General features: G+C 34.2%; 6 protein-coding genes across 9 annotated transcripts; 2 read left to right on the plus strand and 4 right to left on the minus strand.

The window, feature by feature from the left end:
- Positions 1-54: 54 nt before the first annotated feature.
- On the minus strand, positions 55-1,634 carry LOC136783168 (endoribonuclease CG2145-like). The gene is made up of 4 exons (XM_066743082.1): positions 1,393-1,634; positions 1,124-1,289; positions 625-1,057; positions 55-558 (listed from the first exon to the last, which is right to left on the minus strand). The coding sequence occupies exons 1-4, from the start codon at positions 1,442-1,444 to the stop codon at positions 328-330; spliced, it is 882 nt and encodes a 293-aa protein (XP_066599179.1). The 5' UTR covers positions 1,445-1,634; the 3' UTR covers positions 55-327.
- Positions 1,602-20,019, plus strand: LOC136783156 (RNA helicase aquarius). Its single transcript, XM_066743058.1, has 9 exons — positions 1,602-1,730; positions 3,341-3,546; positions 4,115-4,751; positions 4,829-5,007; positions 16,092-16,205; positions 16,295-16,398; positions 16,479-16,590; positions 16,706-19,585; positions 19,656-20,019. Exons 2-9 carry the CDS (start codon positions 3,463-3,465, stop codon positions 20,016-20,018), a joined length of 4,473 nt encoding a protein of 1,490 aa, XP_066599155.1. The 5' UTR covers positions 1,602-1,730; positions 3,341-3,462; the 3' UTR covers position 20,019.
- Positions 5,157-9,456, minus strand: mthl5 (G-protein coupled receptor Mth-like 5). The gene is made up of 3 exons (XM_066743076.1): positions 7,982-9,456; positions 7,030-7,577; positions 5,157-6,650 (listed from the first exon to the last, which is right to left on the minus strand). Exons 1-3 carry the CDS (start codon positions 8,248-8,250, stop codon positions 6,013-6,015), a joined length of 1,455 nt encoding a protein of 484 aa, XP_066599173.1. The 5' UTR covers positions 8,251-9,456; the 3' UTR covers positions 5,157-6,012.
- On the minus strand, positions 9,649-15,795 carry LOC136783165 (G-protein coupled receptor Mth2-like). 2 transcript variants are annotated; one of them, XM_066743078.1, is made up of 6 exons: positions 15,265-15,795; positions 11,616-11,892; positions 11,222-11,523; positions 11,048-11,126; positions 10,502-10,903; positions 9,650-10,168 (listed from the first exon to the last, which is right to left on the minus strand). In XM_066743078.1, the coding sequence occupies exons 1-6, from the start codon at positions 15,278-15,280 to the stop codon at positions 9,964-9,966; spliced, it is 1,281 nt and encodes a 426-aa protein (XP_066599175.1). In that variant the 5' UTR covers positions 15,281-15,795; the 3' UTR covers positions 9,650-9,963. The 2 variants fall into 2 exon arrangements, with proteins under 2 accessions (XP_066599174.1, XP_066599175.1); XM_066743077.1 differs by lacking the exon at positions 15,265-15,795 and having other exon boundaries at positions 9,649-10,168; positions 11,616-13,000.
- On the plus strand, positions 19,891-23,617 carry LOC136783169 (protein C3orf33). 3 transcript variants are annotated; one of them, XM_066743084.1, is made up of 6 exons: positions 19,891-19,940; positions 22,541-22,624; positions 22,705-22,764; positions 22,834-23,035; positions 23,102-23,211; positions 23,311-23,617. In XM_066743084.1, the coding sequence occupies exons 2-6, from the start codon at positions 22,553-22,555 to the stop codon at positions 23,569-23,571; spliced, it is 705 nt and encodes a 234-aa protein (XP_066599181.1). In that variant the 5' UTR covers positions 19,891-19,940; positions 22,541-22,552; the 3' UTR covers positions 23,572-23,617. The 3 variants fall into 3 exon arrangements, with proteins under 3 accessions (XP_066599181.1, XP_066599182.1, XP_066599180.1); XM_066743085.1 differs by lacking the exon at positions 19,891-19,940 and adding an exon at positions 21,450-21,491; XM_066743083.1 differs by lacking the exon at positions 19,891-19,940 and adding an exon at positions 22,044-22,176.
- Positions 20,448-21,682, minus strand: LOC136783167 (uncharacterized). Its single transcript, XM_066743080.1, has 3 exons — positions 21,545-21,682; positions 21,240-21,463; positions 20,448-21,148 (listed from the first exon to the last, which is right to left on the minus strand). The coding sequence occupies exons 1-3, from the start codon at positions 21,578-21,580 to the stop codon at positions 20,461-20,463; spliced, it is 948 nt and encodes a 315-aa protein (XP_066599177.1). The 5' UTR covers positions 21,581-21,682; the 3' UTR covers positions 20,448-20,460.
- Positions 23,618-23,705: the final 88 nt, after the last annotated feature.

The raw sequence follows: 23,705 nt of genomic DNA on the forward strand, positions 1-23,705 counted from the left end.
GTATAAAGAGTATAAAGACCTTTTTTGTAGAAAGATAAAGCAAGTCAAAACAAGTCGTCTTCAATATTTATATTTATCATTATATATTAATAATATTTATAAATATAATTGGGAAAATGTATACAAACAGGCGATTGTTTATATACTAAATAAAAATATTGTATGATATTAGTAATTTTCTTTCAGTCAAGTAGAGGATTCGAACATTTCATTTTAAAATGGTTGAATTCTAAGGCAAAACAATAAAACGCACTTTTTAAATAAAATCATTCTAAACTTGATAGTTTTGAGCATAAAAGAAAAGCGCTTATTGGGCTAACTCATTATTTAGATCAATGGAAATGCCGCACCCACAAGTTTGTAATTTTTATCTATCCAATTATATGTTTGAACATAAAACTTTTTTCCACCAAATGACAGTTTGCATGTATTTTGTGGCCTTGCGAAGAAACAAAGCGTATATACTGCTATTTCAAATTCCGGCGGTGTTCCGATGAACATCGAAGAAGTTTTATGTTTACCTTCATATTTAAGATGAACGTGCGCAATTTCTAACTTCTGAAAAATTTGAAAAATTAATCACTTTATATTCTTTTCTGTTTAGTACAAAGAATTTAAACCTACATTATAGAAAGTCTTATTCTTTATTAAACCAAGGTAATTAATTTTGTTAGACAATTCTTGTTTGGCAAAGAATATCCAATTATGAAGCCCTATTAATTTAGAGCCTTTTTTCTTTTCCATTAGAAATACATGCTCAAATCCTGAACTGCCATATATTCCTTTTCCACGGCTATAAATTTGAAACCAGACTTGTTTTAGAATTATCAAATATTCATTAAGACTCTTTATAAAAAATCCTTTGTCTGCTAAGAAGTCCATAGCTTTCAAAACAACAGTTTGATTTATTAAAATATCAAGAAAATCATTTTCTTCAACTACTTCTTCATCAGTTTTGATTTCTGCTTGTCTGGCATCAATTAGATAATTATCATATAATTTTAATAAAGCTGATATAGTTGGATGAGTAAAAATGTGAGGTGGAAAGTTAAATAATCTAGAAAATAAGAATAATTACATTCTAGTATTATTAATTATATGTTGTTAAAAATTATACTCTTACGGGTTTGGAGCATTATCTGTAAGATTCTTGTTTGTCGTTTTACCTTGATAATTGACATTCAGAAGTTTAAACAATTTATCAGAATGCTCAGAAAAAAATGCTTCTGATAATTGGTGCAGTTCAACATCACTAATATTGTAATTAGTGGCACTAGACACTTTTCCTTCTATAAAAAATAACTATAGAAATTAATGTTAAAAATTTAATCCATACTACATAAGTTTATTATTAATAATAAGAGAGTAATAATGTCATTAATTTGAAGTCACCTATGCATTTGTAAGAAATTGCAAAAATAAGTAGAAAAATAATAAGATTCATGTCAGATTTTTATCTTTCAATTTTCTTTGTTTTATCTGCTACAATGGAAATTACAGCAGCTTGCAAACAGACAAACTGACATGTGAGAGACAACATCTATGAATAAGTATAAAAACTGAAAAATAAAACACTCAGCTACCACAAATAGTGTTTGTTAAGTCTCTCCCTACTTCTTCAGTTATTCTTTACAGAGTGAACGTAGGTTAGCCTGGTTAGCCGCACACGGCACACACATGACACACACAGACACACAGTACGTTGCAGTTGAGTATAGTTGAGACTTGAGGCAGTGTTGCCAGAAAGTAGACCGTCGGTCTACAGAATTTCCCCCTCCACTTACCACCACAGATGCAGGCTCGCTTGCGTGAGCCATCCCCGCTTCTACCGCTGCTCGATGGTCACGAACACAAGTAGAAGCGTCCGTACATGTGTCGACTGGCTTCGCTCGCTCTCGCCTATCCTCGGATTAAAGAGAGAGCGGAGATACTTTCTCGGACCTCTCTGTCTTTCTCGCTGTTAGCGTCTAGCAGAAGTTCGAGGCAAAATCTTTCCGCTTCGCTTTGCCGAAAATCTACGAATATTTTATGTTATTTACATTTGCAGCCTAATGCCTTTATACATGTTTTTCAGCATTTTATATAAGCATTGACTTATTTAAATCAATAATAAATTAAGGAAATGCGTATTTGATATATAATAATTATTTTAACTACAATTTCATCGTTATATTTCGCTTATTTCCGTAAAAGCTGCATTTCATTAATTTATTATTGATTTTCGTAAGTCAATGGTCATTAAAAAAAAATTTAATTTTAAAAAAAAAAAGTAATCGGCAGGAATCGAACCCGGATCCACGAATCGCCACGCGGTTACCTTACCGCCTAGACCACAAAGCTTCTTCGGTGCACCGTAGGCAGAAAGTCTTCTTAAGGACTTGAAATCTTCTTTTGCACCGTATAAATGAACGAGCAACCGACAGCTTTATTCATTATTATTCTGTCATAATGGTACAAAAATTAAAGAATAATTATATATTGAATAGTTTTCAAAAGCTGTTCCAATAGCCAAGAACGAAGATAAATATAATCAACGCTCGTAGTTTCCGTTCTTGGCTATTGGAACAGCTTTTGAAAACTATTCAATATATAATTATTCTTTAATTTTTGTACCATTATGACAGAATAATAATGAATAAAGCTGTCGGTTGCTCGTTTATTTATACGGTGCAAAAGAAGATTTCAAGTCCTTAAGAAGACTTTCTGCCTACGGTGCACCGAAGAAGCTTTGTGGTCTAGGCGGTAAGGTAACCGCGTGGCGATTCGTGGATCCGGGTTCGATTCCTGCCGATTACTTTTTTTTTTTATAATTAAATTTTTTTTTAATGACCATTGACTTACGAAAATCAATAATAAATTAATGAAATGCAGCTTTTACGGAAATAAGCGAAATATAACGATGAAATTGTAGTTAAAATAATTATTATATATCAAATACGCATTTCCTTAATTTATTATTGATTTAAATAAGTCAATGCTTATATAAAATGCTGAAAAACATGTATAAAGGCATTAGGCTGCAAATGTAAATAACATAAAATATTCGTAGATTTTCGGCAAAGCGAAGCGGAAAGATTTTGCCTCGAACTTCTGCTAGACGCTAACAGCGAGAAAGACAGAGAGGTCCGAGAAAGTATCTCCGCTCTCTCTTTAATCCGAGGATAGGCGAGAGCGAGCGAAGCCAGTCGACACATGTACGGACGCTTCTACTTGTGTTCGTGACCATCGAGCAGCGGTAGAAGCGGGGATGGCTCACGCAAGCGAGCCTGCATCTGTGGTGGTAAGTGGAGGGGGAAATTCTGTAGACCGACGGTCTACTTTCTGGCAACACTGACTTGAGGGAGAGTGGAGAACTGGAGAATACTGTTTTAGGTTATCTACGTGTTTTATAAGACAATAATAAACAAGAAGGAATAAAACTATAATTTTCAATTGTTAAATACCGAGATCGGGACTTCGACGATGGAAGTCCAAAATTTGCCAACGATTAAAAGTAATAATCCAGCTCCAACGGTTGAACAAATTAATTCTGACAGAATAACACAGGTACTTATTAGATTGTTTAGAAGATTACTTAATTTTGTTAAGAAATGAATGAACAATGCATAATAAAATAATGCCGAACATGGAGGTACGAAGTACCTCTATGATTGCAAAGAAGACGATGTTTAGTTTTACTAATCTATATTTTTCTGTGAATTTTTATAATTTTATTTCATACAAATTTTTAAAAAGGTAAATTTAACATCAGTTTTCTTTGCTATTGATACTATGCAATGTTTATCTTTTGTTTTGTTAAGAAAATGAACAATTGTGCAATATAAATAGGCATCGTGCGTGAAGTCAACAATAGAAGTAGGAAGAATGTGTTGCTTTATAAGTATGCATATACTGAATGCAAACTGAAAAACTCGGATAAATTTAACGATAGACGATTATACATCGCTCGCTGTAGCAACTTTTTTACTATGCTTTTTGTATACATACGCAGCAATACATTTTCACTTCATTATCGTTATATTTCGCGTACAGCGCCTATATAGTTAGCTTTATGTTAAATTTATTTTTCTTACCTCTTTTCCATTATTTTAAAATATAATATCTCTTGTTGCAGCTTGCTAATAAATATTGGGCTCCTCATACTATGGATAATCACCTACCATTTGGCCCACAAGTGGTAGAAGATATTTATGTTCAAGAAATATGTGCATCCAAATTTTCTATACGTCGAATTATGATGTTAGAATTTAGCCAGTACCTAGAAAATTTTCTTTGGCCAAATTATGATGCAGAGACTGCTACTCGTGCTCATACATTGTCTATTGTTGTTATGGTAAATGAAAAGTTCAGAGAACGGGTCCAAGTTTGGGAAGCATTTGAAAGAAACCCAAAACAATTTGCTACCTTTTTTCAAAAAGTTCTTGAAGCATGTTTGGAGGAAAGCATTATGGATTTTGATTTAAAGGAACAAACAGCTTTGATTGTTTTTCTAAATCATTGTTTCAATTCTATGGAAGTATCACTAGTAAGAGAAGAAGTAAAACGACTAGTAGGCCTTTCTATGTGGGTCTCTTTACAGCAAGGGAGAAGGGAGCTTGAATTTAAGAAATTTCCAAAGTGGAAGAAATACTGGAAGGTTATACATAAGAGAGATAACCCTGAACATAAAGAAAAACTAGTATGGGAAAGGAAATTTTTACATAGATTAATGATAAAATTTATGACCATCTTAGAAACTATTGGGCCAGAAGGTTAATAGAAGTCTTATCATCAAAAATAAATCTGAATCAGTAGTCTGTTATTGCATCTGAATATTTTTTGTGTTTAGGACCTGTTCTGTCTGATAAAGTACGTTACTGTGAAAGATTTTTAGAGTTGGTTATTGATCTAGAAGCTCTACTACCTACGAGAAGATTCTTTAACACTGTCATGGATGATTGTCATTTAGTTGTACGCTGTCAGTTGTCAAATCTGCTGAACCGTCCTGAAGGAGGCTTATTTGGTCAGGTAAGCCATTTGAAACTATTTTTTTCACAAAAAACCTACATTATTATTAAATTATTTAATTATTCATACAAAAAATTACATTTAGAAACATTCACATAAATATTATAAAAATAAGTTAAGAATGAAAACATTTTAGAGAGCTGCACTTAATTTATTATATTAAAAAATTAGCTTGAGTAAATCTTTCTTTTGTAAATAATGGTGAATTTATTCTTGCTGTATAGATACAACAAATATGGCAAGAAAAATTATGAATCTCAAGGCACATACAGTCTTTATGATAAAATTTTAAAAACATTAAAATTTTGTCATCATAGTCGCAATTGATTTTAAAAATTGGTTTAAATTGAACAAAAATATGCTCAGAAACATATAGACTATATTAAGAAAATACTGAGATTCCAGTAAGATATGTATAACACTCTTAAACAAACTCTATCTTACTCTGACTGTAATTATGACTGTTCTTCATAAACGCTATAAAATACAGTTGAATGCAAATATTATATAAAAACATTTCAACTAAGAAAAGACTTTTGTACAAATAGGGTAACATACACCTTTATTTACATAAGATCATGTTTCATTTTGTACAATACAAAATCTCTCATATTCGTGTATTATTCATTCACTTATATTTTGGAATGATTTTGTAAATGGAGATAGGATATGTATAAGTCAGTCTTTATGTCATAAGATATTTTGCCACAATAAAGGTGTATGTGTCCCTCCAAAAGAATTTACCAATATTTACTTATAATATCACACTGTAGGCATTTCCCTCTGGACATCAATATTGGTTTCAGTGGTACATGTTTGTTCAAAGTAGTCTGTTATTTTAATATAAATTCTGGATGTATGTAAGTCAATACTCCATTAATGGAATCCAATGTCAATAGATGCCATTGCAATATTTAAACACAAGGCTGCTAAAAATTTTCCTAGAGAATTATCAATCTTGTCACATTGCATAGTTATTCATATTGATGAGTTTAGTATTGTAAATCAATATCCTGCATTGATAGCTGTCATTTCTTCACCCCAATCTAATCCCTCTACATTGTCCCCTGAATTGCAACAGTTACACGTTTTACTCAGCAAGAATGTTACTCTTCTTTGTCCAAAGACACAAATGTACAGTATGAACATTGATTGCAGTAGATTAACAACAATATGGCAGTATACCAATGCATCATACTTCAATCGTGAAAGTAACAAAGACAGCCAACCTGTGCTCATTATTGCAAAAAGGAAAACGAACATTCGAAAACTATATTTCATTTTGTGGTGAATTCTGCCATAAGAGCTCATTCTTTTAATCCTATTAGCCGTTGTTAGAACGAAGCACAGATCTACCACCACGGTAATCGCTACGGATGTAAATAAAACTGATATCCCAAGCCAACCAATGGTTTCTTGTGTCGCAATTACTGGCTTGTTTGTCTCAAGTACGAAATGTGCAAAAATTGCAGTCGATGCAATAGCCACAGTCGAGCACCAAACGTACGTCGAATAATAACAATATTTTCTCCCATCAGTCACTCGTAAGAAAACATTTCGGGACCTAAAAGTATTCCATACGTAATAGCCCAATGCGTTAAGCCAGAAAAACGCTCCCAGTAGTGAAACATAGGCAATGGTATCTAAAAATTAAAATAATTTGTCAAATTAGTAACGTAATGCAATAATTTTTCATAATTATACTCATCAGAAGAAACTGGTGAGTCAGACTAGGAACAGCCATTTGTAAAAATATATATATCGGTAACAACAATCTATTGGATACTCTCGACCAATCACCGATCTAATCTAATTTCGAATCTCTGTTCTTATTCGATACCTGCGATTGCCATGAAAATAGGATCAGTTTTTCCACCAATCGGTAAAAATTTATCTGTTTGGTAAAAATTACAAACTATAGTAAATTCTATTTGAATTTCAAACTTTACTAAACGGAACAAATTACCAAATGTTTACCAGTAAGTGAAAAAACTGGCCATAAGTTTAAACCTCGACTCTCACCTGCTACTAAAAAACTGACGTGGCTTCCAAATTGGGTGAAGATTCTAACGATTGAGGCACACTGATTGGTTATAAGGCATAAAGTCATGCTAGTAATTATATTTCCAACGAGATCACGCAGTTGCGGCAGAACAAAGTATACCACAGCGACAATTAAATAGCTAGCGATGGAAATTGCATGGAAAGTTGGATCTATGGCATGTCTCATGAGGTAGCCTGTGTCTGACCAACGTACTTGGACCTCAGGTACGCATACCATAGCATACATAGCTACACTGTATTTATTGGTATAATCGGCTATTTTGTCACTGGTCAGAATAACTTTGTCAGCACAGTATTGGCCAAAGGAGTAATCGTGATGAATAGGCTCCGTTCGATCTTCATCATCCAAGCCCAACGGACCGATACCATATAAATCCTTTGTCTCTTCTGATTCTTTTGAAAGATCTTCTATATAATGTCGCAATTTCCCGGAACGCAGGATTATTAGCCTGTCTGGTCCAGATGGATAATAATAAACATGCCACTGATGCTCACTGCTCTTGCAACTAAAATAGAAACAAATTCATTCAATTTTTCTACTATTTTTTATAGAAAGAATTTCACATATCAAATCAGTAATATTTCCTTGCTGCCTCCTCAAATTAAATAACGACGCTAACAACTCATTCTTAAACTATTTGAACATTCCACCACTGGGAGAATGATAGATCAATTAACATATTTGTTTAGACTCTGTTGGAGCTATGATTCACTTGCTAAGAGCAATGTTATAACAAAAAGATTAAAACTCTTTAGTAAGGTTAGGTACACCATTTTTTTAATAATATTTTAATAAATAAAATTTCTATTTACGAAAGGAATTATACTCAAATTTGTTTGTTTTTTAGGTTTACTTCTTAGTAACGATTAAAGTCGAAAGCTTGGGAATTTCAATCTAATGGTCGGCTACCTGGGTAATCCAATTTTAAGCTGATAGCTGGGATCCTTGTCCAGTTTAGTGTTTAAGTTTATTTGTTCGTCGTCGCTGACGAATTTTGGACGCCAGGGGTTAGTTTCGTTTGTTTCTGCGAGCGGCGTGCACCTGTCATTTACCAAAAGTTCGTCGAGCTCGCAGCATTTGCTGATGTTCAAGGTCATGGAAGGCTGAACGGGTGCAATGGAGCTGGTGACGCTCGCGACAACGAAAGCGACGAATATCAAGACACTTTTGGTATACATGTCAGCAGTGAGACGTATCTTGGAGAGACAAAAGTGGAGAAAGTCGAGGACACGTCGTCCTCGTCGGCAAGAACCTCCTGTTCGGACACCGGCTCTTTGTCCGCTGGTATCGATTCTTTGGAAGCATCGAGCTATGATTCACTCGATTCCACGCGAAAACTGCAACACGCCAGGGAATCTCTATTCTTTACTCCGTACTCCTCCCGAAGGCGGCCATACCTGTATGTAACCTGTCCTGACCTGCCTGTGTAATTGTGTATTGGTGTGTGTGTGTGTGTTATGCTTACTACTAATACTACAGAACCGACTACTACCAACCCAACGCTCTCAACCATCGCGCGAGCATCATGGGTATCCCTACTCTCTACTCTATTTCTTTCCCCTTATACACTCATCGACAAAAATAATTCTTCCGAATACTGTACATATATACACAGATGTATTTACGTACACGCTATCTGTACAATTATTTAATTCTTCCAATTTTTTTTTTCTTTCATTATGTTACATGTACGCGTTTTTGGAGCGTGTACGTCAGTTACATTTTTGTACCGTACTATAGATGCTCTGTACACCACACATAGCACTTAACCTAAACCTAACGCTTCAGCTTCTTCTTCATCTTCTATTTCTTTGAACCGACCTCACTGCTATCAGTGATTTTCCACTTTTAATTGGAAAAGAATTAATTTATCGTTTAATTTTATGACTTCTTATATTGTGGTACGAGCTGGTAATTATTGTGGTAGTAATAGTAATAGATAGTGGCAGCATTGACACTCAACCAAACGCATAACACTAACCACTATCAGTGCAATAATTATCATGCCATTCTCCCCTCCCTTCCTTATCCTGTCTGACCCCCTCTTCCCCCATCACCCTTTTAAACTCCATTCGCACGTTTCTTGGATAATATTTTGGCGTGCCTTGTGATTATGTAAATTGTCCAATTAAAGTCCTTTGCGGTTTTTGATAAAAAAAATTATACTGTATAATATATATTGAATGCATCAGAAGATTTTGAGGATTTTGAGGATTTTTATGTACGCATAAGTTTCCGGAAATTGTACAGTATTATTGCAGCGTTGCGTGATTCTATCAAATATTCGCAAAAGAATTTTTGTACTTTCATCAGCAAAATTCAAGCGTGCATGACGATAAAACGAATGCATGCAAAACAACAAATTGGAATTATAGAGTTTTACACGAAAGTTAATTATACTAATTTTGCATTGAAGTTTAATGGAGCGTTAAAAGTAAAGAAAAAAGGTTTCTTTCTTTTTGTTAATCTAACAATAGCCAGAATGTGGTAAAATTTGCATATTATTCATATCGCAAATTCGTTGTAATTTTTCAACGGTCACAAGGGTGGTAACAATGATTAATAAGAATTTTTCATATTTGAAAATTTATTGGTAAAAATGAGTTGAGGTAAATGCACTAGCAACGCTTTGTTTGAAATGAGAAAGAGAGTGAGGGTGAATGATAATACAAGAAAATATAAATAGTAGAAATAATAGGGAGATTCGGATGACGATAGGATGAAAATTTGTATTATTCTAACTTGGAGAGTTCGTATAGGTGGGCAGAGCTATAGTTGAGGGCAACTTTAACATAGAACTTCAGGATGAGAGTGAGAAAACAAAGATTTTCTCGTAATTTCTATAATGGAGGAAGGTTTGGATAAGAAAGGATGAATCAACAATCAATGATTCATAAATCACGCTGGGAAAGTTCCAGTTCATCCGGATCTTGAAGTTCCTCGCATTCCTCATCCTCGTAGGCAATCCAGGACGATGGAAATTTAATTCCACAAGGCTTCTTTTTCGCCAAGAGCTTCCTTACTCGTTTCCTGGTAGCCACGAGAAGCAAAAATATTACGAACCCCTGAAGAGTATTGAAAATATCTGTAACGAGCCTAAAGAAACAAACGTTCATCAATAATAAATAAAAATATAGTATACTGTGTAACGGTAAGTTTGCACGCAATACACACTTGTAAGTGTAAGTTTATGTATTACATATGTATGAATGAAAAAAATATCTAAGAAATCCTAATGCATCTAATAATTTTACAGTAGTTTTAACGACAAGAGCATCAGATGTCAAATGGGATAATCAAGAATGGAAAGTCCAGTATTGGTTGTTGGGTAACGCAATAAAATGATGATTTTATATTCTATCAAGTTGGAAACCATGATAATAGTGTGGTACGATTATCCGAGTACTGGTTGTATGCCAATTAACATACCAGTATTCCTTATTCCTGGCATCAGTGGCGAATGACAGTAGCTCGAAGACCCAAGTAACGCCCATCACGAGTATCAACTTGAGATACAGCAGACATTTGAACCTTAGAGCTCTCAGTTTGTTGCCCGAATATTCTCGGTGCTCTCGCCATAATCGCCAGCTGGTCAATGCGAAATATAGAACGTTTAGGCTCAATAAAAAGGCAATTGGACCATAAAAATAGAGCCAGGTTTCCGAATAGCCAGCGAACCAGCAGCTATAAATACCAAATCCTGGCTTGATGTGCTCGCCCTCTAAGAGATGGGCCACTAGAGTCACCACCACGAGAATCGTGGGTCCACCCCATCCGACAGCGCAAAACACTCTAAACAATGTTTTATCTCCGATTAGAAAAGTCTTGAACCTGAAGAGAAGATGAATCATCGATAAAACTGGTTTTTCTTATTAATCACGTATGCTTGCAAGATTTTTCTGGGAATATTACTTCCTTGCAAAAAAAACTATCCAGATTACAGTTTTAATTGCTAAAAAATCAAGTAAAGCTTACCAAACCATCCTCCAGATATTGAAGGATACGATGTTCATCCAGAAGAAGGCGCACATGAAGGAGTAGTAAAGTAGAAATGCTGAAATTGATAGAAAAAATTGGATGATTACTTATTTTCATTCTTTTACATTACTTTGTACTAGAGACAATTTTCAAGTAACATAATCCTAGTACCTAGGGACATGCAAAGGACGTCGCTTGTATTATAGATGATAACTTGCTCCATGGAGAGTATGATGTATCCCACAGTCAAAGAGGACACTGCGGATAGCATGGCTTTATCCTGGACTTCTCGGAGTTCCGGTAGGATTGCGTAGACCACAATGGTGCTTACCAAAGAGATCGCTGAAACGATGCTGAGTGTGCAGAATAAAAGACTGCGCCAAACCGGATCGCCAATTTGGTCGTCATTGACTTCGATCCCGAAACAGAGTAAAGCGATGGACTCACCCTCTGATGTTGTGGTCAAGCAGAATCTAAACGAAAAACCCATGAAAGTTCATTTGCTGGAAATGAAGAGTAAAATATCTGCATGTCATTCAGTAATGTTCGTGCGAAGGATTATTACTTGTCACTGGAAAACTTGTGGTCATCGTGGATTAAATTTAGCCAATATTCGTCGGCCACTTGATAAACCATGAACTTGTCGTGGGCGTTGACAGTAGGCGAAACCTCGTAAAATCCAAAGGGACAATTCAGCCGAACCACGTTGCCATCCGTACAAGTGGTCGAGTGATTCCATCTCGTATTTTCCTTGCAACATTCGAGGCTCGTTTGGTTCCTCGTCGCCCAGCAGAAGGACACAGTGCATAGTAAAATAAGCCCCCACTTTGGCCAAAACAATCCTGAAGAAACCAACGACATTTTTTCGTTAGAATTTAATTAGAAAATATCTGCAATTTACATGAATACGTTGACAAATTTAACACCAGTAAATATTCTAATTTTGTAAATATTTCCTGGTGTAATTCAACGTGTTACAGTTGGTCCATAGTTTAGCGAGCTTTTATGCTTATTCCTTTTGTCTAATTGATGAGTAATAGTAATAATAATAAAAACGCGATACGATAATTACGCGATTGAATGTAATTTTATTGAGGGAAGGCAAATTGTTGGATTTGCTAGTGTAAGACGATTGCGTAATAGTCGATAGAGATTGAAATGCACATTTGACGAATGGCGTGGGCGCTTCCCATGCGTCACAGTGGAATCCCTGCATGCTAGGAAAACGGTTAGTTAGTTTCTTTATCACTGCGAAAGTCGATAAGGCATATTTATCAATCAGCGACGACGTAAATTATTACGCATTGGTAATTTCCTCGTTACATCCTTTTAAGCAACAATTATAAACAAATAATCAAGAGAAATAATCTCGGGAAACGGAAGTCGTTGAGAGTTTTCTTTCCGGTTTGGTAAAGTGCCTGGGGAGGGAGAGTTAGAATTGTTATTTCAGTTAACATTTGGTCATCGGTAGAGCACTCGTACCCATTCGTAAACGCTCAACAGTCCTAATAGTCATATAGCCTGATTTAATATTAATGCTGTAGTATCACTATATAGCTCGAAACACTCATCGAGAATATGGGGCGGTGCTATTTCAACGAGAGAGCCTATCTGTATATTACATTCGCTGCAAAAATAATCTATGATATCGTTATCGTCCTGTTTAAATGCATAGTTTATCAAAAACACAAAACGACATCTCTAAAGAACATTGTATCATACAGTGATTCAGCAAGTAATCATAATACAATTTTCCTACATAATTTGTTTATCGAAAGTAAATAATAAAAATTAGTTACTTATAATTGCAATTTCTAAGAAATTCTCTTAAAACTATTTTTTTAGCATAATGTAGCCTAAATTTCGTATAAAATTTGTTTTGCTTAAAAGCGTGCCATTTTTTGTTTATTAAACTTCTTTATTTTGTATTGATTCACACAAAACGTATGAATGTTAATAATAAGAAAAAATTGTATTTCATGGTTTCAGATAAATGTGATACTGTCTCTAAAGCTTAGGCTATTCAGCAAAACTCTCTAATTATGCACAATATTGATTTTGGATAACAAAAAGTTCTATTAATATTTTACAATACAAAAAATATATTCTAATGTATAGCTTAAAAAAAAATATATATATATAAATAAGAGTGAAAATTTGAACAAGATTAGAGAAGATTTTAGTGACAAAATATTATAAAAATAGACTTCCATTTATTTACAAGTGTTTTCAAAGATTTTAATTTTCTATTAAAAATTAAAAGATCAAAGAGCACTGGTTTTTCGTCTATCGTCAATTTACTGTCGTCAACTGATATTAAATGTAACATAGATTGTAAAAAAAAACTATATTATATGTGTGTATGGCGTATGGTTTGCTTGGCATTTTTTATTCTCGGGACACATGAAAAGTTTTGTTTCTTCTCTTAGACCGGCGCGACGAGAATGCAAATTTTTCGTTGAGGCACAGCACCTTCGATGATGAGACAGCAATTTGGTATTCATTGATTTGCATTCCCCTAATCTCTACTACTGTATCGGTTCAAACATTCCACGCTGGTCAGAAATAATGATTCTTCTAATCAGAAGCTCGAAAAAAAGCAAAAATGAAAGATAGCCCAAAGAGCCTCGCAAATCACTGCGCAAGTGCACGATGATAAAAAAATGTTTGCTCATACTTTCGTCTTATTAAAAAAAATAAAGCACTTTCTGTAATATATATATATATAACGAAATAATGAGTAATGCCTCGAGTTTAGAATCTGAAAACAAACAACAAGAGGTCGCGAACTCCTAAGATTTAAAGCCCGCGTGCAGTCTTATTCAATAAAAGTGATATCCAAAGACATGATTTTCAAACATAAACATTTTTGAATAATTAATATTCTGAGAAAAAAATCAACGACTGACGTTAATTGAGCAGGACTCTTAGGAGGAAAAATCAGAGACTGATCAGCCGACTAATATTATTCGCAGGAAATTCGTAGGAAAGTTCGTTCTACCTGTTAGTAATTCTTGTTAAGGATCGAATAAAAAATAATTTAATAAGAGTTTGTAGAAGGAAACAGCGTGAGATGAAATTACTATTCTATTTTAAGAGGTGGGAAATTCAAGGAGAAAATACTTGTTCCGTTGGATAAGATTAAAATATTATAGGGACTAGGAATGAGTTTTCAACTTTGTATCGTTTTGATAATTGGGAGATAGAGTTGTATATATGGTTCAAGGTTTATTATTTATATCTGCAAAGATTTCACAATTGGCCAATAACAGCTTATAGATTTTATCTTTTTGTGATTGCGTAGTTTACAAAAAATATTTCTAATTGTGACCAAAGGTAATCTTATTCAGATTAATGTCATAATTCCTTATGTTTAACACGTACTGAACTTTCTCAGCTGTTTTCATTTGGCAAGGTTGCTCTCGTATGAATTATAGGTATACTACGAATCAGTTGTAATCTATCGATTAGTTCTCAATCATAATACTTTATCCCGAGAAAAGAAAAACTGTTTACGTAAATAAGGCTCTGCGATCGTAGCCTCTATTTTCTATAAATAAAAACCTATATGCAAAAAGAGCAATTTATAAATAATGATGATAAAATTACAATCAAGATCTGTCTTTGTTAATCTTTTCACAAGACTTTAATCACCATTTAAGAGGATCAGTCATAAATAGAGAAAAATGATGAATTATGAATAAAGAAACGTTTATATTAACACTTTGGTGATGAGAGAAAAATATTATCTTTCTTAGTATTAAATTGAGTCACGCTTATACGTGTGACGTTTGTATTTCACTTTATTTTTTCAAGACGCCTCATTTGAAACGACAGAAAACACGGGTGTTCCAAAATACGAGGATAGTTTATTTATTGTTGCTTTTTTTGCAATATTGCTTTTACGCTAATTCTCGCGAAATTATTATAATCAGCTGGATTGATCGACCAAATGAACAATTGCATAAGATTCGATTACTTAAAATCAATATAGTAATAAATCAAAGTGTGTTTAATGATATCGAATATTGTCCTGTCGTTAATAATGCCCATTGTATTCGTTCAATTGTATATTTTTTGGCCACTCTTCGTATTGATTAATATACATGTGTATATCATATTAAGCGATATTAAAAGACAGGCGTTTAATTATGCATAATTGTACCACTATACATACGCAATTGTGCAATATATATTGAAATCCTTTGTCGTACCAGTCACAATAGGCATCCTTACTGCACGTAGCTATAATGTCAGGTTGTCACATAAAATTCACAAAACAAATAAGCCAACTATCGCGTTTTAAGATAATAGCTTGGAAAATCCAGTATCGACTGTCCAAACTCTCCTCATCGATACAGTAAATCTTGACACATATTAAAACTCGCTGATACTTTTGGTTTTTTTTTTCACGTGGTCACTAAAACGAAATAATGTGGTCCCGAAGATTTTTCTGAGAAAACTTGAATAAAAATTAGACAGGAATGGTCACTGTGAAAGAAAAGTTAATTTAACTATGTATTCGTTTATTGGTTCGTTAATTTTTTATTGACCTTTTCCAGTAGTGCTCTTTTGGATACAATGAATAATTGGTCGTAAGTGTGAACGTAAGGGAAGGTAGATGACAGAGAGATAAAGTTAGAGAGTAAAGGATTTATACAAAAGCTGTCAGGCCAGGCGCTACACGAGTGCAAAGAGCAAAACTGATCGATACTGAAGAGATCGCTGGCGATGAATCCCCCTGTGACGGCTGTCACAGAGCTTCTCCCACTTTTAAAACGTCCCAATGCTTCTTCTCTCGTACTACGACTGAACTTTTAAGAAAACCAGCAAAATTTCTTTCGGCTGACTATAAACCATCGTATTACGTCAAGCTTAAAGATTAACAGTGCTCAGCATTATTATACTCTTTTCTCTTATCCCTATATTTCTTCAAATTCCACCAACGTGGTCTTACTTAGAATCCTATCAGACTTAGCGTATATCGCTATCGAAATCAGTAAGATTATTTATTTAACGATAGAATAATTTTCTTTTTCAGCTACTGGAAATGTTAAAATTTTATGCAAGATTTGAAATCAGCGAGGAGACTGGGGACCCCTTGACGGATCATGACATGACGGAGCTGCATTATACTAAAATTACATCTCTTCAGGTATAAAAATCAATATTTTTTTACTTATTATAATATAGAAATTAATCATACCTAATTACTTATTCTTTTTTTGTCATGAACATGTTCAGAAAGCGGTATTCGCCAAATTTCCGGATTTGAGAAGCTTTGCACTGGCGAATGTTGCTAGTGTTGATACAAGAGATGCTCTTTACAAGCATTTTGGTTCTTTGAGGTAACAAATCTGATGTGGAAAAGAGCAATATTGAAGATTAATAAATCAGTTTTTATAGTAATTTAAGAGTCTTTTTGCAGCCAGGAAAAATTAAAATCCATTGCTAGTTATTTAAATTTGGTACCACCAGAAGAACGAGAAAAGGATGAGAATTGGTATCGCTTGGACATGGATTTTCTTCGGGAGCTATTGGTTAGAATTCTACAAGAAAAATTATCACAAATTATTAGTAAAAGCGGTTTTAGGATTATAAATCTAAATATCGTTGCTATTAAAAGTCAAAACTTTAAATTTAATCTTATTTCAGATATCAAGACACGAGCGAAGGGCCTCGCAATTGGAGGAGCTGAACGAAATGCCACTTTATCCAACGGAGGAAGTCATCTGGAATGAGAGCATCGTGCCAACTGAATATTTTTCTGGCGAAGGTTGTTTAGCGCTGCCGAAGTTGAATTTGCAGTTTTTAACTCTACACGATTATCTTTTAAGAAACTTTAATTTATTTCGTTTGGAGTCTACTTACGAGATAAGACAAGATATAGAGGATGCTGTAAGCAGATTGAGTCCATGGCAAGCGGAGGATAATGGCGTTTACTTCGGTGGCTGGGCTAGGATGGCCCAACCAATCACGCAATTCGCTGTGGTGGAGGTGGCAAAGCCTAATATTGGCGAGAAAAGGCCATCTAGAGTACGAGCTGATGTTACCATAAACTTGAGCGTACGAAAAGAGATCAAATCCGAATGGGAAAATTTGAGAAAGCACGACGTTTGCTTTCTAATTACTGTAAAGCCTCCAAATCCAATTGGTACCAAGTACAGTCACAAATTGCCATTTATTCCTCAAGTTGGTTTGACAACAGTAAGAGGATGTGAGGTCGAAGGTATGTTGGATTCTAATGGAAGAGTGATCGAAGATGGCCCCGAGCCAAGACCAATCCTTCCTGGCGATTCAAGAACCTATAGGGTCTGGTTAGACTCGAATCAATACAGAATTGATATGGACAATGCCAGTCATGGCGGTGAAGACGTTTACGAAGGATTCAACATAATCATGCGACGAAAACCGAAAGAAAACAACTTCAAAGCTGTCCTGGAGACCATTCGAGAACTTATGAATACAGAGTGTGTGGTCCCCGATTGGTTGCATGATATCATTCTTGGATATGGTGATCCAGGAGCCGCTCGTTATTCCAGAATGCCAGATGAAATTGCCACAATGGATTTCAACGATACTTTTCTCGATATAGACCATTTACGTGCCAGCTTTCCCCATTACGATGTCAAAATAAAAACAGATGATCTTCAAAAGTTAGTTAGACCATTTAGATTAACGTTCGAGGATGTTATTGCCAAACACAATAATGAACCAGTAAAGAATATCATAACAGTGGAGCCTCATGTGCCTCCTAGTCGAGGACCTTACAAGGCAAATGAACCTAAGAAGAATCAAATTCCATTTACTCCAACACAAGTAGAAGCAATTCGTGCTGGTATGCAGCCGGGATTAACCCTGGTAGTTGGTCCCCCTGGTACAGGTAAAACAGATGTTGCTGTACAAATTATTTCCAATTTATATCACAATTTTCCCAATCAACGAACGTTGATCGTTACTCATTCCAATCAAGCTCTCAATCAGCTTTTTGAAAAGATCATGGCACTTGACATTGATGAAAGGCATCTTTTACGTCTTGGTCATGGCGAAGAAGCTTTGGAGACTGAGAAAGACTTTAGTAGATATGGTAGGGTAAATTACGTACTGGCCAAACGTTTGGATTTGTTAATGGAAGTCCAGAGGCTCCAAGAATCATTGAATACCAAAGGAGACGTTGCCTATACTTGTGAAACTGCTGGTCATTACTTCATGTACCAAATCCTAACCAGGTGGGAGCGTTTTAACGGAAGAGTCAATCAAAGACAGGGAAACAAGAATTGTCCAGTTTCTGTTGTAGATGAAGAATTCCCTTTTCATAAATTCTTCGATAACGCACCTCAGCCGCTTTTCAAACGAAAGAGTCTTCAGGAAGATTTAGAAATTGCACGTAGTTGCTTTCGTTATATCGAGAGAATCTTCACTCAATTGGAAGAATTTCGAGCTTTTGAGCTTCTCAGATCTGGTTTGGACAGATCCAAGTATTTACTGGTCAAAGAGGCTAAAGTCATTGCAATGACTTGCACTCATGCAGCTTTAAAAAGGAGAGAACTAGTCGACATGGGATTTAAGTATGATAATATCTTGATGGAGGAATCCGCACAAATTCTAGAAATAGAAACCTTCATTCCACTCTTGCTCCAAAATCCTCAGGATGGATATAACAGATTAAAACGATGGATCATGATTGGCGATCATCATCAATTACCGCCAGTCATTAAAAATATGGCTTTCCAGAAGTACTCCAATATGGAACAATCACTGTTCGCCAGATTTGTCAGATTGGGTGTACCAACGGTTGACCTTGATGGACAAGGTCGTGCAAGACCCAGTATATGCAATCTTTACAATTGGCGTTACAAGAAATTAGGTAACTTACGTCACGTGGAAAACAGCCCTGAATACCTGGTTGGTAATGCTGGATTTTTGTACGACTTCCAACTGATCAACGTTGAAGATTTTAATGGCATCGGAGAGAGTGAGCCCAGTGCCTACTTTTACCAGAATCTTGCGGAGGCTGAGTACTGCGTGGCTGTATTCATGTACATGCGTTTATTGGGCTTTCCTGCGGATAAAATAAGCATATTGACTACATACAATGGACAGAAACATTTGATTAGGGACGTAATAAATATCAGATGCGCAAATAATCCATTGATTGGAAGGCCTAATAAAGTGACAACTGTGGACAAGTATCAGGGTCAACAAAATGATTATATATTACTGTCATTGGTAAAAACTAGAGCCGTTGGTCATTTGAGGGACGCAAGGCGTCTTGTCGTTGCAATGTCTCGTGCACGATTAGGACTATATGTGTTTGCCAGGGTATCTTTATTCAAAAATTGTTTTGAGCTTACGCCTGCTTTTGATCAGCTTATGCGTAGACCGTTGAAGCTTCAGCTACTACCTAATGAGCTTTATCCCACCGACAGGCCTTATAATGCTGATCCACCCGCTCCACCAATGGAAATTGAAGATATGCCACACATGGCTAAGTTTGTTTATGATTATTACATGGAAAAGGTTAGCGGTATGAAGGTAGGTATATTTAATCATAAGTATTTTCAGTTTAATCCATCAAACTCTATTTGGATAAATCATTTTCCAGGAATCACCTAAAATATGGCAGAAACCAGGGGATGTGGAGACTCCTGGTAGTCCCACGCATAAAATTCCTGCTCATCCTGGCGCAGACGATGATACGGACGATGAAGAATTTGAATCAGACCAAGCGGAACAAAAACATGTTGCGACTGAACTTATCTCTGTCAAGGAATTATCAGAAAAAGGTGTATTGATCCAAAACTTAGTTGATGAACCAATGCTCGAATCTTTTATGGAATCGGAGGAAGTAGAACAAAAATATGTTGCAGCGGAACCTATCTCTGGCAAGGTATTATCAGAAAAAGTTGTATCTATTCAAAACTTAGTAGATGAACCAATGCTTGAATCTGTAAGGAAGGAAAATTAACAAGGAGCTTGATGAAAATAAATCAAAACTTGCATTGACATATGTGGTTAAAGTTTATACGAATAAAGACTGATGTCCGTTTTACGTGTTTGCTTTGAAAGGACCAACTATTAACAATAATATTTTGTATTTGTTTAATTTGCACATACTATTAACAGTTTTATTATATCTTACAATCTCTTCAATTAAGCAGTCATTCATCTGTACAAATTAACTATAATATATCTAATAAAAATAGACAATATTTCACAATAAGTATTTATAGTCGCTGAGAAAAATAATAAATACGGCCTGTATATCGCTATAAAAAATATTACAATGTAAGCAAATACATTGTTGAACTTCTTATGAAATTCTTTTTGTAACAGTATGATTATTATGCGTATTTTTACTTGAAAAATTATACGAATATTAAGATTTATGTTTAATAATTGCTAAACGGTCACGTAGAAAGATAAATCTTTTTTTTACCAACAGATTTATCATGATCCTTCCTTAATATTTTTTTAGCTCCTTTCGACGCTTTTGCAATAATGCTATTATTTTTTGTACTGGATGGCACGTAACTCGTGTCGAATTTCATCGTTTTGCTGGGGAAATAAGGTTCGTAAGCCTCCACTGAATTAATAACGCCTTTAGAATTTGGTACATATTCTTCGACAAAATTTGAAGGCTCTGTTGAAAAAGAAAGAGGTTCGTAAGCGTCATTAACGGTACTATGATCCACTGAATTTGGTATGTAATCAGGAACAATCGGTAAAGTAGTATAATCCGTAGGAGATGGAACATACTCGTCTGATATTTGCATACTTTGCAAAGAACTTTTTTTACTAGGTATGTATTTAATAGTGGAGCAAGATTTTTCAATTGTTGGTCCATCAGGAATATACTCTTCCAAAACATTTTGCATTTGGGAAATCCGTGCACTTCTTTCATCCTTATACTTCTTTATTTTACTTTTACTCTTACAATTAGTTATAGTTGGAAATTCTATCTTGGTTTTGTTAGTCTTGTTAATATTTTCAGGTGGCTTATCCTTAGGAAATTTTCGTTTTGCAGGGGATATTATTGCTTTGATCGTCGGTAACGCTAAATGGTCCTTTGGGCATTCCGAAAATTCGAACGTGTATCTGTTTACAGAGTTTTAATGTTAAAAATGATTGATTCCTTTTGAGTAAAAAACACTCTTGAATTATTATTAGAAAATGCTGTAATTCTCACGTGATCTCTAAACGTCGAGTAGACTTTTTCCACTCGCATTTCTCCAGATCTTTTCGATGACTCTTACTGTTACTATTTACGAGCAATGCTTTTTCAATAATCTTATAAACAGTCGCCCAGTCCTCCAAATTTAGCCATTTATTAGTTGGCACCTTTTTGTTTCTGATCTCCATGATTTTCTCTCGCACAGTAACCACGGCCGTTCCCAAGCAATTATCTGAAACCTGCAAATATTTTTCCATTATTTATGTGGTAAAAAATTATTTTATTTAACAGCTGTCGAAAATTGTTGACAAATATTCTACCTTGATAACTTCTAAGTATTGTCCATCTCGAAACATATTTATTGTGTTTATAGCTTTTTCCGTACTGTCCTTAAAAAACAAATTCTGTTTGACAGAATCTTATCGTTGATTGGAAAACAATACGATTTTAGGAATCTTACGGTCTTTCGACCCTACTGTCACTTCCACGTTGATAATAATATGATAATAACGGCACACGGCTTCCACTGGCTCTTCCACACATAAAACACATAAAATTATTGCGTATATGTACCAAATTGTACGTCAGTCTATAAAATATTACTTAAATCTTTCTGTTCATAAATGATTGGAAAAAAGTAACATTAAATGCATATGGCATAGTGTACGAATGTTGAAAATAATTTACGTAACCTCGAATTTAGGATAAAATATATATAATACAGTACTGTATATCTCACGTCACGATTAGGCAAACATACGATGAATTTACGTTTTTAATATATGTATTTTGCTATATTTACGAAGTGAACGCACACTTGAACATTTCACAGCTGATACGCCTAGCATGAAATTTTTTATATATGTATATATACGTCTTCAAACATAACCTTAGAAACATGTCAATTATAGATAATATAAGAAAATAATTATTGCTATTACTAGAAAAGGACGTGAGTGAACTTTTTAAACAAAAAAATCAAAATTAACCGTAATAAATTTTGAATTTAAATAAAATTTGGATGAGAGAATTTTTCATATTTTCCCGTAACTCTCTTACCTATATTACTTCCTAATATTTATATAGTCACTTAATTCGATTAATTTATATAATTAATCAACAAATTTTGCTGTATATTTTTTTTATTACTTTTACATGAGTTGTGTAATTATTTTTTTCTAATTAGCTTCTTGTAGTATAATATAAATAATATTTAAACGATTAATGCTTGTCACCTACTGTCAGCTATATTTACCTACAAATATTATTATATTATGACATAATCAGTAAAAAATTTGAGTTTTCATTTCTTTAAGTGAAAATTCATCATGGAAGATAAAGAAAATACGACTCTCTTTCAATTAACTAAATTTTTACAAGAAGAGGCTGTGGTAGTTAAGGTAAATTGTTAATAAAATATTTAAGATATTCTCAAACTATAAATTGTTTAACATTTAATTGATCAATTTAATTATTTTAGAATTTAACGTATGGAGTTTCTGGTGTTGCCTTGCTATGTGCACTTTACAAAATAAGACCTGTATGTAGCATTTGATTTATTATATTAACATCCAATATAAACATTTATTTAAATATAAATACTATTTAGTTAGCAAAGTTCCAAAAGCCACATAAGATACCAACTCATTTTGTAAAAAACCAAACTCCGCTTAAAGGCACAGTAATGTCTATAAACCCCAGCCAAGGCACATTACTTATGGTTGATCACAAGCCATTGATACCTATACCTCGATTTGGAAAACAAATATACTTGCCTGTGAAGATTGCAGGCTTAAGTATTACCGGTAATGGTAAGTATTAAAAAAAAAAAAATAAAACTTTTGGAGATGTAATAATTAGCATTGAATTTCTTATAGGAATTGCATGGCTGCAATCTATTATACAAGGGAAAACAATTATTTTTCACCCTTTAATAAAACATAATGAGTTCTTAGAATGTATAGTAACTCTACCTCAAAAGGAAAAGGTATATTAGATATATCATATAATAATTTGAACTATTTTTTCCATACAAACTTTAAAATTTAATAATTGATGTATGAAACAATTCTATTTTGAAAAATAGGAAAATTTCAGAATAGCAGAAGCATTAGTGAAACTGGGTTTTGCTAGAACAAACAATTTACCGGCCGACTTACTTAAAGATAAACGAATTCTGTTATATCAATCATCTTTATTACTAGGCGAAAAACTTGCTCAACGAAACAGAAATGGTTATTGGCAATTTGCCATACCTCCAACACATTTATGGAAGCTGCAAATGCAATTTCTTAATCGCGTAAATAATCTTCTACCAGTCTTTTTAACAAAAGGTCTTAATCATTAATAACATATTATAAATAAATATTCCGCTTGAGTAGGGAATGTAATATAGAATATAATATTAGGAATATCTTTCCAATGCTTTAAGAGAGGAAGCTTGTTAGCAAAGTACTTAGTATTTTCTAATAAACCTCAAAA

The sequence above is a fragment of the Prorops nasuta genome, unplaced genomic scaffold (assembly GCF_024137725.1).
Source record: "Prorops nasuta isolate Cenicafe-Biocafe unplaced genomic scaffold, Cenicafe_Pnas_1.2 PNAS00032, whole genome shotgun sequence".
Classification (NCBI taxonomy): domain Eukaryota; kingdom Metazoa; phylum Arthropoda; class Insecta; order Hymenoptera; family Bethylidae; genus Prorops; species Prorops nasuta.

Coding starts and splice junctions, on each gene's coding strand:
- LOC136783168 (XM_066743082.1), bottom strand. CDS start 1,444: ATGAATCTTATTATTTTTCTACTTATTTTTGCAATTTCTTACAAATGC. Junction 1,290..1,392: donor AATTTCTTACAAATGCATAG/GTGACTTCAAAT, acceptor TATTTTTTATAG/AAGGAAAAGTGTCTAGTGCC. Junction 559..624: donor AGAATAAGACTTTCTATAAT/GTAGGTTTAAAT, acceptor CAAATTTTTCAG/AAGTTAGAAATTGCGCACGT.
- LOC136783156 (XM_066743058.1), top strand. CDS start 3,463: ATGGAAGTCCAAAATTTGCCAACGATTAAAAGTAATAATCCAGCTCCA. Junction 5,008..16,091: donor AAGGAGGCTTATTTGGTCAG/GTAAGCCATTTG, acceptor TTTCTTTTTCAG/CTACTGGAAATGTTAAAATT. Junction 16,591..16,705: donor ATTTTCTTCGGGAGCTATTG/GTTAGAATTCTA, acceptor ATCTTATTTCAG/ATATCAAGACACGAGCGAAG.
- mthl5 (XM_066743076.1), bottom strand. CDS start 8,250: ATGTATACCAAAAGTGTCTTGATATTCGTCGCTTTCGTTGTCGCGAGC. Junction 7,578..7,981: donor CTTAAAATTGGATTACCCAG/GTAGCCGACCAT, acceptor TTTCTATTTTAG/TTGCAAGAGCAGTGAGCATC. Junction 6,651..7,029: donor CGTCAGTTTTTTAGTAGCAG/GTGAGAGTCGAG, acceptor TTTAATTTTTAG/ATACCATTGCCTATGTTTCA.
- LOC136783165 (XM_066743077.1), bottom strand. CDS start 11,911: ATGTCGTTGGTTTCTTCAGGATTGTTTTGGCCAAAGTGGGGGCTTATT. Junction 11,524..11,615: donor CACAAGTTTTCCAGTGACAA/GTAATAATCCTT, acceptor TTTTTCGTTTAG/ATTCTGCTTGACCACAACAT. Junction 11,127..11,221: donor CGTCCTTTGCATGTCCCTAG/GTACTAGGATTA, acceptor TATCAATTTCAG/CATTTCTACTTTACTACTCC.
- LOC136783167 (XM_066743080.1), bottom strand. CDS start 21,580: ATGTTTCGAGATGGACAATACTTAGAAGTTATCAAG. Junction 21,464..21,544: donor AATACTTAGAAGTTATCAAG/GTAGAATATTTG, acceptor AAATATTTGCAG/GTTTCAGATAATTGCTTGGG. Junction 21,149..21,239: donor ACTCGACGTTTAGAGATCAC/GTGAGAATTACA, acceptor CTCTGTAAACAG/ATACACGTTCGAATTTTCGG.
- LOC136783169 (XM_066743084.1), top strand. CDS start 22,553: ATGGAAGATAAAGAAAATACGACTCTCTTTCAATTAACTAAATTTTTA. Junction 22,625..22,704: donor AAGAGGCTGTGGTAGTTAAG/GTAAATTGTTAA, acceptor TAATTATTTTAG/AATTTAACGTATGGAGTTTC. Junction 23,212..23,310: donor CTCTACCTCAAAAGGAAAAG/GTATATTAGATA, acceptor TTTGAAAAATAG/GAAAATTTCAGAATAGCAGA.